The sequence below is a fragment of the Pithys albifrons genome, chromosome 15, assembly GCF_047495875.1.
Source record: "Pithys albifrons albifrons isolate INPA30051 chromosome 15, PitAlb_v1, whole genome shotgun sequence".
NCBI lineage: Eukaryota > Metazoa > Chordata > Aves > Passeriformes > Thamnophilidae > Pithys > Pithys albifrons.
Window position 1 is genome coordinate 12,081,281 of NC_092472.1, and position 12,786 is coordinate 12,094,066.

At 38.7% G+C, this 12,786-nt stretch overlaps 1 protein-coding gene across 12 annotated transcripts in view; it reads left to right on the plus strand.

Annotated features, from left to right (window-relative positions):
• EBF1 (EBF transcription factor 1) overlaps positions 1 to 12,786 on the plus strand; it is a 273,065-nt gene that overhangs the window by 239,753 nt on the left and 20,526 nt on the right. For all 12 annotated transcript variants that reach the window (XM_071570035.1, XM_071570031.1, XM_071570036.1 and 9 more), the window contains exon 11: positions 1,896 to 1,984. In XM_071570035.1, the coding sequence (XP_071426136.1) occupies positions 1,896 to 1,984 (89 nt within the window). The remainder of the gene's footprint in view (positions 1 to 1,895; positions 1,985 to 12,786) is intronic.

Sequence of the window (12,786 nt, forward strand, 5' to 3'; positions counted from 1 at the left end):
ATTTCAGGATATGGTTAGAAGATTGCTTTCTGATACCTGAGGAATGTTGAGGTTCTGCTGGACCATGTGCCTCTTCAGCCAGGCCCCATCAGCCACACACTTGTGTTTCACCACAGTTGGTCTGGATTTCTCTACACGGCCTTCCTCTGCCTCAATTTGCAGTAGCATTGCTGGATTTGCTTATGGAGGTGGGAGGCACTGAAGGTCCAGGAGGATTCAGGAGGAGATAAAAATCCGACCCTTTGGTTGCCACTACAACCATCGACTGTAGAAATGTGGTTTGAAAAAAAAATTAAAGGGATTATTTTGTGGGCTTGCTACGGAACACCAATTAATTAAAAACAACCGAGGGATAAGATACTAGTTTTATGATAACATGAAGATCTTTAATGTTGCGAGAACAAAAAAATGTTCTCTTCTCTTAACTCGTGGAAGTATGCACAGGTTGTGCCATGCTGATCTGTGTGATGGAGTAGTGTAGAGTGCTGTGGGATAGGCAACACTGAGTCACATGAGAGTGCTTACAAAAGTGAGGCTGGGAGACACAGTTTGGTGCAAACTGTCTTTGCAATATTTAAATAGCATAATTTGCCACATGATGAAGTTCAAAATAAGACCCTCATAAAGATGTGAGGTATATTCATAAATTAGTAAGCAGATCTTGTGCTAGAAATAATAGCACATGCTGTTGATAAATTAAGACAAGATAAGAAAAACTTTAAAGTGACTCAAAAAAAAAAAGATTTTTTTCCCACCAAAAAAAAAGGCTGAAAATATATAAATCTACTTTGGATTTTTTTTTCCCATTTAACTCAAAAAATTACAAGCAAATTGCTGTGGAAAATTTCACCATCTCTATTGGCATGGGAGAGTCAAGATGCACTGTTGTTTAGAAATGCTCGAGAATGCTTGACTGTTGTTCCAGTTCACCAAAGCACTTAGGAAATTTTAAGCACATGTTGAAGTCTCACTAACATCTGAGTTTTAAAGTGATCATATGACTGGAAATATAGCTAGAAGGTCATTCAGTGAAGTCCCCTGTAATTATAGGCAATCATATAAAAAACATAATATGCTCAAATTTGCTTTGCTGAAAGCAAATGGGTTTAAGTATGTGCTTACAGATAAGCATGTGCTTAAAGGCTTGACACAATCAGAGCTTCCATTAATGCAGGCAGACCAGCATTTTCATGAAGATTAAAGTGTTCCACTTCCACTATTTCTCTCCTCCATTTTATTGGACAAGGACAAGGGAAAGATGAAGTAAAAACATAGTTTTTTGTTTTGTTTTGTTTTTAAATTTATTAAGTCTTTTGGATCAATTTAGTGCTGATTGGAGCCTGCACTGCTGAAGTCAGGGTCAATGAGTAAAAAATTAAACCTCTGCCAAGATAAATGCCTGTATTTCACAACAAAATTATTTGTGAATATTGCGCATGGAACATATTAAATGTATAATCAAGTCTGGAACAAGAAAGACTTTTGAATAGCTAGGATTTTTGTCTTCTAATCACAAAGTACCTTCCTCATAATATAAAAGCAGGAAAATCCCAACATGAAATATGGTGGTGTATTTATCAAATAAATTTCATTGCACCTTGCAGAGGCAGTAATTGCTTCCTACTTGGAAGATGTATGCAACATCCCCAGATTTTCCAGCAACCTCGTTGCAGGAGCTGAAGTGGGAAGGTTTGGTTTGCTGTTTGAACTGAAGCCTCAGAACCAGCCTCAAATGGTGCTTGAACCAAGATTTCACAGTCAGTGCTGATGTCAGTAAAAGGAAATTCTGCCATAATCCTTCCTGGGTCTCACAATGCCTTTGCCCATTGTCACAGTCCAGCAGAGCCTCTTGCAATGCCTTTGTCACATCTCGCTGTTGTTTGTTGTTGTTTCAGCTCTGAACGAACCCACCATTGACTATGGTTTCCAAAGGTTACAGAAGGTTATCCCCCGGCACCCTGGTGACCCTGAACGCTTGCCAAAGGTCAGCACAAAGTTTATTGTTTTACTAAATATGGTAAAGATGGTTACTGCATGTTTCTGTCTGAAAGTGCAAGACTGTAAACGTAATGGTCCTGGTTTGGTACCCAACCCAGATAAGCTGAAACAGAGACATGACCAAGAAAGCCCGATCAGCAACTTCCATTGGAGACTTAGGAGACTTCTGTGACCTTCTCAGTCAAACAGCTATTGCCTTTGTTAAGAACAAATCTTCTCTGTGTTCTAAAATAATTAACAATGAACATATTTTTGGTAACTCTTTTGTGGGCTTGTTCATAGGAGAATGATGCCTTTTGGTTTTGATATCATGGTAGTACTTTCCAGCATAATTTTGAGAACTTCACCATTCATAAAATCAAGTTATTTGGATCTTGAGGGAATGTGGGTCAATTGCTGCTGCACCATGGTTTAGGATAATGATTATATACTGCTTTATTGCAGGATTATTGATATAATTAGAGCATTGTGAAGTGATATTTGTTTCCATGAAAATTAGTGAGAGTTTTTTTCTTGATTTCTGTCAAGTAAATGCTGTGGGAGAAACAGCATAGGTCACATAGTCTTCTTGTACTGTGAAAACAGTCTGGGACTGCACTCAGGTCTGTTCGTGCTACCTGGTAAGAATTTGAAGTGAGTTTTGTGTTATACTGGAGAAAGAGGTGGGGTATTTGAAAAAATGTTGCTCACTGTCACAGGAGCTCAGAGCAATAGTGTGATGAGTTGGAGTCACTGTGACCAACTGCTACCATGTGTTTTATCTGCTCTGGGCTGTTACTGAAGAGTTGTGGAGTCAGAACACTTCCTGTGGAAAGGAAGAGGTGAATCTGCAGACTCTGAGACACCGATCAAATTAATTGTTGAAATAATGCACATCCAGAATAGTCTTTGTGACTGGGTAGGACCTGTGACCTTTTTTCTGTGACTTCCTGAGCTGTCCATGGATTTTCATCAGCAATTGGTGTAGGCTTTGATTAGTTAAATTGCTAAAGTGTTTCAAAGTTTGGATTCCATGAACACTGTAAATTAATTTGTTTTATTTCTTGGTGGAAGTAAAATTCAGTATGTGACTTTTACACAGGTTTGTTCAGTCTTTTATCTTTGCCTAGGAAGGCTGGAGGCTGTAGTTTTGGGGTTGCTGATGTGTCGTCCTTCCCTCTTACCACCACAGAAACATGCTGTCCTGGAGAGTTACATTTTCCGTTGGCTCTGTTCACCCTCTGCAAGCTGTCCCTTTCCCTAACTTTTGGACAGATTTGCAGCAGGACACAGCTTTCACAGCTTGTCAAATTTCCATCCAGAAGTGCAACCCTTTCCAAAGAAGGAGAGTGTCCTTTTTTTCATCTGTATTGTGCATCTGCTGCCAAATGTGCTTATGGAGAAAAATTATTTCCGAGAAGGGAAGAAGCCAGCCTTCAATATGCACCAGGTATTTGCAAGGCCCAATAGAAATGCTGCAAAACCTGCCTGAACCTGACATTCCATCTGACTAGTCGATGGCCATGGCTTTCATCTAAATCAGGAAATTTAAATAAAATAAGACTGAGCAATTCCAAGTTGGCTTACGAAGCTGGGGATTGTAGTGCATCACCAACTTCTGCAGGTATTGGGCTCCTTTTCTGACACCTGTGGCATCAAGGGGGTCCCCAGCAATGCTGGGATGGTAGTGCAGCCACCAGGCTGAGCACCCTCCTATTTCCCATTTATACAGAGACTGTGACCACATGTTGCTGCTACCCATTGTCATTGGGCATAAAAGCAAGCAGAAGAGAGCTTCATCTAGCTCCATATCCAACTCCAGCATTTAGCAGGTATTTATGGATAAGGTGTGAGAATTGAGAGTTTAGTCCTGACTCACCTGTCCCCTCATATACCCTCTTGGCTTAATGCACTTGCTTGGACTATCTTTTAAACTATTTTTTTCAAATCTTTAAATCAAGGGAAATTGTGGTCATGTATGCAGAACTATAATGTGATGGCCTGAAAAAATATTACTGCTTAAGGGTTGAACAAACTCAGTGAAGAAACACTGTGCAAGCTTAGAGGCAAACAGGACGAAGAGAGGACCTTTTATTTTGGCTTGGGTAATTTCTTCTGTGCAAGCTTGAAGGTTGGACCTCAAGTTCAAGACTCATTAATATGCCATGCACAGAGGCTGAATGCAGCAGGGGTTGGCACATGTCGACTTCTGTATTTGAGGCACTGATGGTTCAATTCCCAGCATCACTCGCTGGCTCCAGGATCACAATCAAGGACGCAGTGAGTCTCTGTGCTCGGTGAGCTCAGCACAGTGCTCTTCCCCATGTCATTAAACCAGGAAGGGCTTTGGCAGTATTCCACTATAGACAATTCTCAGTGGCTACTTAGAAGAGTGTTGGAAGCCATATGGCTTCCACAGTGGAACCGTGGGCAGAGAGGGCAAATGTTTGAGAAAAGCAGCAGAGAGGAGATCAGTGTTCAAAGCTTTCAATACCCTTTCCTCCATTTTCCCCGTTGTCCTGCCAGTGCATCATCACTTTCTGTTCATTAAAAAGCTTGTTCTTATGCATTAAATAAATAAAACAAAACACATTTCTCTGATTGCTGCTAGGGTTTGTGGCCATTATTCCAGAGAAATGCTACTGATGAATTAGACATCTTTCAAGAAGTAGAAATGGTTACAATTTTTGTGTTCATAAGGTCATGCTGCTGCTGTCCTTCTCATGGACCATCCAGAGTATTTGCAGTGTGACCTACCCCTGCAGTGAAGGAGAACTGTTGAGGCCATCAACTGAGTGCTAGCACATGCTGTACCCTTCAGAGATGGGGAGTTAACAGCATTTCTAAAACCATTGAGGCTATTTCAGAAGTCTATCTCTACTAGTTTAGAACAAGTATTTTCATAAGTGCTTATTATTTACGCTTGGGATGAATTTTTTGAAATGTTCCAGCTATTTGCTGGAAGAAGGCAAAGAAAAAAGCCAGATTTAATATTTTGTTTTCTCCTTTCCAATGCTTCAGTAGCCATATTCCAGTGGAGAGTACCCTCCCACAGTGAGGAGAATAGGAGCACCTGAGAACTAGAGTCTTTGGACTGCTGGGCTGACAGTTCATGTAGAAATGTGGTCAAAGTAGAAATGCAATATATAGTTTCTATAGAAGGGTGGGAGCTGATGTTGGCAGCTGAGCTGTGGAGCCAGCTATGAGCCAGAATCCTGTTCCCTTGTGCAAAGCAGGTCAGGGAAAGCAGCCAGTGGAGGGATGTCACTAGCAGATGTACATCTGTATATACACACCCACATGCACATACACCAAGAGAGCCAAGAGGTGGTGGGATTAGCACCCAAAGTTTGGAGTAAGATCAGGTACCAGGAGTGTGCTGGGCAGTGTATCTTTCCTAAGACAGACAGGAGACAGATCAGAGGAAACAAGAGATCTCTAGGGAAAAGTGCAAAGGAATACTGTGATGCTAATGTTAAGAAATTGTATCATCCTGTGGGAGCAGTCTGTAGAAAGCTGCCTGTGGAGCTGGGAAATAGCCCTGCACGTGCACCATTTCCATCTCATGTGTTCTTGTATGTGCACACAGATGCACACGTGTTGTTGGTTCTTGTGTACATTGATGAGTGGAGGTCACTGGAGAGTTCTGATCACAACAACATATTGAGTCTATTAAGGTTCATTCATGTAACTACTCTACAATCCCTAAAATAAATACCTGGCAGATACATTGTGATTCTGCAATTTTGTTAAAACTCTGCAGCTATAGCTGTAAAACAGCTTCAACTGTGAGCTAGATTTGAAACATACCCATGCTAAATGATTTAGTAAAGATTCCTCTTTATATGCAATTTTCTAGATTTTATTTGCCTTTTCACCACTCTTACAACTCATCACTTGTGTCTAGATTAAGGACCAAAATTGTTCACTCTGTTTTGAGAAGCAAGTCATTGCATTGACCCCTTCTGTGGTCTGACATCCTCTCCTTTCCCAGTCTGTTGCTTCAATTCTCTCTTGGAGACCCCTTTTCCTTCCTGAAAGGGACCTTTACTTCTGGTTTCTCTTCATGTAGATGAAGGTGGAGGCTCTCTCTCTAGTGCACAGGGGCCTCCCTGCTGAGCAGACAGAACAGATAACCAGGATCCTTCTTCCCTTCAGCTCCTTTTCTTTGGTCAGTCATTTAACTCCCCCAAGATATATTCCACCTCCTCATTTAGGACACTAATAGAAGACAGGTGTTTATTAGGTGGCTGGCAAAAGCAGTTGTCTTTTTCCATATGAAATCCCACAGATCTGCCCTTTATCCAGCGTGACATGGGTATTGTTTATATTGCAAATAAAGGTTGTCTCTAAACGTGGGTGGTTGGCCCAGGCTTGCTAGTGGAGGTTAAAATAGCAACGAAGACAAGGCAGTTCAGGTTTGCTGCTTCAGACAGACCCAGTGGAAATTCCAGAAAGGATCTCCATCTGCTAGCTCAACATACTGGGTATTTTAACCCAAGTGAGTAATTTTCAGCAAAGAAAACACCTTTTTTTCCTCCCACCCAGTATAACAGGAGAATTATTAGAATACTTTTATACTAAGTATGAGCAGAAAGGGGGTGCATGTGAAAAGGAACTGTTGGAGTTCATGTCTACAGATGAGGGCACAGGATGTGCTTGGAGGTTTCTGTGTTCTACTGCAAAATTTATAAGAATGTGAGACCAGAGTTAAGGTTGGTATTGAACCCTTAACAGTTGGTGTTTTTCTAATTTCATAACAATTTGAGCACTTAGTTGATTGAGGGACTTGTTTTGGTTTTCAGGGTTTGGTATTTTATTTATCCTATTGAAAATATTCAAGGAGAGAGTTTCAAAGCTTTTGAGAAGATGACCAAAATGCCAAGGTAACTGTGAAAGTATCACTCTTATGGCATAGTGGATGTCAGAGGCGTGTCTGGGAATACGCAAAGAGTCTGAAATGAGAGAGATAAGGGACAGAGCCACAGCCACATCTTGCTGAAGGGCAGAGCCACACACACATGGCTGGCAAGGAGCCCTTTCCCTTCTGAAGGTCAACAGTGTGCATACACATTTCAGTGAGCTTTCTTTATAAGTGGGTCAGCATTTACTCAGCAAATGATTAGAGCAGATGGTGTAATTTAGACTCTATGACAAAACTTTTAATAGATCAGGGCTAACATGATGACAAGGAGCTCTGTGCTGCTCTCCATTCCCAATTTCTGCTTTGCCTTGGGGTAAAAGTCATGCCTGGGGTTGGATTTTCTAGTCTGCACATTCCATCTGAGCAACTCGAACCACCTGTTTGAACATCCTGTAAGAGGAATCCCCACATTTCTCTGTTCCTGTATCTTTATTGGTTTTAAATACAACAATTAACTGAGGATGACAGGAAGACACCAAACAGGTAAACACTGTCCCTTTGAGGACCAGAGTTTTTGAAGGAAAAAGTCACGGTTTGAAGAAAGTAACAAAGGCTGCATTTGTGTATTTTGCTCCATGGAGCTGAAAATATCTAGTAAATTGATCCCGTGGGAGTAATAAATACACATTACTTTATCTTGTACTTCATGTCCTATACCCCTGAGCCTTGATAGAACAACACCACTTAATAGACTTAAAAAAAGAGTAATTACAGTCATTGGTTGTGTGATATTTCAGCCCTTCCAGCCCTGCCTGACCTTCTAATTTAGCTCACCGTGTCTAACTAATGCATTTATATTCATCTTTTATGAAGCATGTGTAGTACAAAATTGACTTTGCAGCCTTTAGCAAGCTGTCTTACCAGGTTTAGGATTGGGTTAGTACAGCGTACTGTATAGCATATGTACATTTACAGCAGAATTTTGCATACATATGGTTCTGATCATCTATTACTTTTTATACTTTTGAAAATAAAAAATATTTATTCCATTTCATCCCTCCCTCCCCTTCTTAAAGCTTTTTTTCATTGTGCCTTTATTTACAGCTAAACATGCAGGCAGAAGGATGCAAGCATTTTAAAAATGATTACCACTAATGTTTCTACTTGTCAGAAGTGCTTAAATTTTCCTGCACTTTGTCTAAAAACTTAGCACTTTTACCTTTTAAGAATTACAAATTTCTAAGATCTTACCAAGCTGATTTACAAACACAGCTGACAGTTTATGATGAATGATGTTGCAAAACGTACAATATGTTTCTCTGTCATTTCTGTGCATGTATATATTAAGAAGAAGATTAAGAAGAGAGAGAACCCCGCTCTGAAAGAAACCCTTGAGTTAGAGAGCATACACATACAAATCTCTCTCCTGTGTTTCTTCATAACTTCCCGCTCACTTCACTCATCCAGTGGAGCACAATTGTTCTCTGTGCATTTTCTCCCACCATATGGTATCCTCATTACCATACACTAAGGGTCCATATGGGGAACTTGTGAAGTGAACTGTATTCATTTTAACTGCCAGATGAGCAGCCTTTTGCTTTGCAAGCTTAGCTTAAGTCATCTGCTGTCTTTATGTTGTTATGGCAACATAGCACCAATAAAAAATTCTAATCTACTGTAAGTGTCTGGGATCACAGTATTTTAAATGCTCACGGTAACTGTCCTCTGAGTGAGGCTGCATGTTCTTTTAGTGGGACAAAGGGTTATTGTCAACTCCAGCAGGTGGCAGTAAAGAAATTGTTTCTTTTTTTTTAATTAACATTTTAAAAAATATATATATTTCCTTTTTCCCCATCTCCCTTCACCTCAGAAAGTCATAGAATTACACAGTGTAGTTAGTCCTTTACATTTACTAGGATTTCTGATGCTCAGATTGGAATCACAAGTGATACTTTTAAGTTACAACTCAACTATTAAAGGTAGCAAAGTATGAAACTGCAGAGGCAGCTCATGCACTTTATTGACAGAGATCCGGGCTCAAGTACCACTTCACCAAGATTCTGATGCCTCTATAGCCACACAGCTAATTCAGTTTTGAAGCTGTTTTCTAGCTGCATTTCTAAACGCCTGAATCAAACACGAAACTAATTAAGAATATCGTATACTAATGGAAATAGGCAGCAGAATCCTTAAATATAAATCATTTTCACCTCCACAGGCCACATGATATGTTGCATCTCTGTCTCTCTGTCTGCATTGAAAGTGAACGTTTGTAGTCTCAGTTCATCAGTTCACATTAGCCTCATGCTGAATATTTAAACACAGAACAATTTGAACACACCATGAAGAGAGACAGTGACTGCACTTTCACTTGGAACAGCAAGAGCTCATCTAATAATAATTTAGTAAATCAGCCATTTAGTGGCTCAGTTGTACACTATATTGTGCCAAATAATATTCAGTTCAACTGTATGCTGGTGAAATGGAAATTCAGACTCCAGTCACATGGCACTTTTTTGCTCAATGGAGAGATGAAATGGAAAATCACCCTCCCAAGAGACTGTTTGAATGTAGTGATTTATCAAAAATATAGCAGAGTGACAATATAAACAGGGTTTGGTTGTATGGGGTACAATCTATTCTAATTAGGCTTTTATTACTGTGGTTTCTCCTGCACAGATTATTTGATAATTCAGGATTTGCATTTGCATCTTCAGTTTATTTTATATATGGGCAGAGAGCAGATCTGTGCAGTTACTGTGTAGTTACAAACCTTTAAGGCCCAGTCCTGTGGGAAGCCTGGTGAGCCCTTTATTGCTGTATTTTGAGCCCTGGCTCCCAGGGAACGCCATGCCCTGAGGAGCAACGAGGAAACACAGCTGCTGCCATGGATGTTACTTCGTAGCATGAAAGCAATATCAGATTGGTTTCTTTTCTGTTTTTAAGACTGTCAGGATTTATAAGAAGTAATATCTTAGACTAACTGATACAACTGGAATAGATCAGACAGGCTTTTGGGTGCCCATCCTTGTTTCCTGCATGCTGACTGTACCTTTTCTAGGCTGTAACAGTGTCTCTAATAAAAGATACTACCTCAGCCTACAAAACTTGCCTTGGTTGTAACCATAGACCATTGTAACTTCAGCCAAACAGCTACACTTTAAGGCTGTCTCTGATGAAGATGGGGAAGAGAATAATTTCCTACAGAGTATGTTGTGAAGTTTAATTTATTCCCATTAAAGTGATACTTTGAGATCTGTGAATGCAGGGCATTGCAGAAGTGTGAAGTAATGTCTATAATCTCAACTACAGTTTCCATTTCTAGCCTAGTTTTAGGTGTTATGTGGTGGTTTACGTGGTGATGTAAAGTATGATTGCCATGTATTTCTCACAACACAGTCCAATTGAGTAGCAGAAAAAGCATCCTCCAAACCATCATGATGCCATTTAGCTGAGAGTGCTGGAAGCAAGAGGATGCCTGTTGTCGTAATTCTTCTAAGAAATACAGAGCTTCACAATCTATACCCAGCTGCTGACACTAGAAAACTCAAACATTTTGGTAAAATGAATCAAGCAGTAATGTTTATTTTATGAGATCTCCTCAGAGGAAGGGAAGGTTTGGCACCATTTGGAGATCAGGCTCAGTGATCCATCATAGCAAAGGCAGCTGTCCTGGTGTGTCTCGTAGGTCACTCGATCGAACTGGTGGCTCTTACAACTATATTATTGCTTATGGAACAGTAATTGAGGCACCATGGTTAAAAATTACCTGGTCTAATAGGCAGTGAACAATTTGCACTCAATACAATTATAAGCCAAATCATTCATTTCATAACACTTGGACTAATTTATTTGTTGACCTTTTAATATCCATAGCTCTTCAGTAGCATTAACTGCAACTCGGACAAAATCTCTTGTTCATTTTACTTTCATTGATTTTTTTTTTCCGTTGAGGCAATAACAGTTGTTTGAGTACAACCTTTTCTTTCTGTTGTAAAAGTCAATCATGTAACTTATGGTGATATAACTCAACTGGACTGCAATGTCCTTTAAGTACAATAACAGTCTCAACCTACTTGTACAAACAGTGATATGCATTTGGGATTTATCTTAAAGAATGTTTTGGAATATATTTGTACCTATAGATGACAAAAGATATATTTTCTGGGAAGAGAATGAAAAAAAGACACAGAAGCACTTTTTAAAGCAGTGCCACATATATGGGAACACATTTTTTGTTCATATATTACAGGTGGTCCAAGATACAGAAATTTGGGAGTTTGTTAATTTTGTTCTTTAGGATGACCTAAGTGTCTTTACTAATAATGCTAGATTCATAATTTTATCTGGACATAACCTCTTGAAGTCCAAACATTTGACAGAATAGAGAAGCTTAATTTTTCCAAATGTGAGCATCTGACAAAATGTGTGTAAAAGTATTTTTAATAAATAGGAAATAATTAATACTAATATTTTGATAATTTGCATTTTCTTTCATTTTTCAGTTTTAAATCAACATGAAAGCTAAGAGGTTGTCATGATCAAAAAAGTTACTGAAATATTGATGTGTTTTGAAAAATCAGTGTTTTGAAGAGATTCTTTAAAACATGTTGATGTAGTGACAAGGGTAATACTTTTCCTTCACCACTGAAAAAATGAGTCCTAGATCATATAAAATGCTATGCTCGCTTTTAAATTGTTGAGGTGTACACACAAATATAGGGTTACCTCTGTGAAATGTTGGACAAATTTAAGTTATTAAATACATGGTTATTCAACATTTTACTTGCTTGGGATAATTTCTACTGAATTTTAAGATTGTAACTTAAAAATAATAATTTCAGGAACAAAATTCTCTTTTGTTTCTGATAAGAAAGTTGAAATTTTTTTACAATATCTAATAGGGGCTCATTTCATTGAAGTTGTCTTTCTGAGCCAAATTCTCTTTGTACAATAAAATACTGTAAGTCTTTTGAACACTTAGTTATAAAATATGATTGTTATACACTTGGCATTTTATCCTTCACTAGAAATTGCTGCTTGGTATCTACATCTAATCTGTGGTCTGTCTTTTCATTTCAATTGGGTCTGAAGTGGTCCTTGGCTGTAATGAGAATGCCCCTTTCAAGAGACTTCTTTTAATTATACTGATGATAAAACGTAAGTGAAGGTAGTCATTTGTAGGGGTTATGACTGAGCAGTGTTTTAACTGTAATACTAAAACCGACCAACATTATTCCAGTCTCTATCTCAACATTTTTATGCATCCACTCTCCACAGAACATTAATGAAATATCATCGTAGGTCAGAATCTCAATGTATCAAAGTAACCTGAACTCTCAATTTCTAAATAGTCACACTTCCTACCTGAAGCATACAAGCCAGAAAAGTGAGAGTTTCATAGATCTTAATGATAAGCTGAGGGTTTTTCGTTTGGTTTGGTTTGGTTTAGTTCGTTTGGGTTTTTTTCTCCTTTATGAAAAGGAAATGTGGGTGGGTCTTTAGCTGAATGTGATTGAATGCTTGGGTTTTTTCTTTTACAGAAAAGAGTTAATTTGGCACACTTAGATATTTATATGAGTAAATGCATTAATAAAGACCAACTCTGAAAATAAAATAAAATACATATCTACAATTTACACTTTAATTGCTAGATTGCTCCTCTGATTTAATTCATCAGGAATTCTTGCTTTGCATTGCCAAACATAATTATATCTCTCTATAGATTTAAATGCAGTCAAGTGAATTATGCCACCCAGTACAATCTGGAATTGACCTAATGTGAGACAAATTTAAAAGTGATACAACTTGACCTGTGTTTGGAAAGTCTGTGTACGCAAATCATAGAAAACAGATATCAGCCTCTCTATTTGTCAATTAAAATGTTTTTCACTCTTATAAATACATAATTTGATATCTGTGTTGTGCCACACTTGAAAGTACAA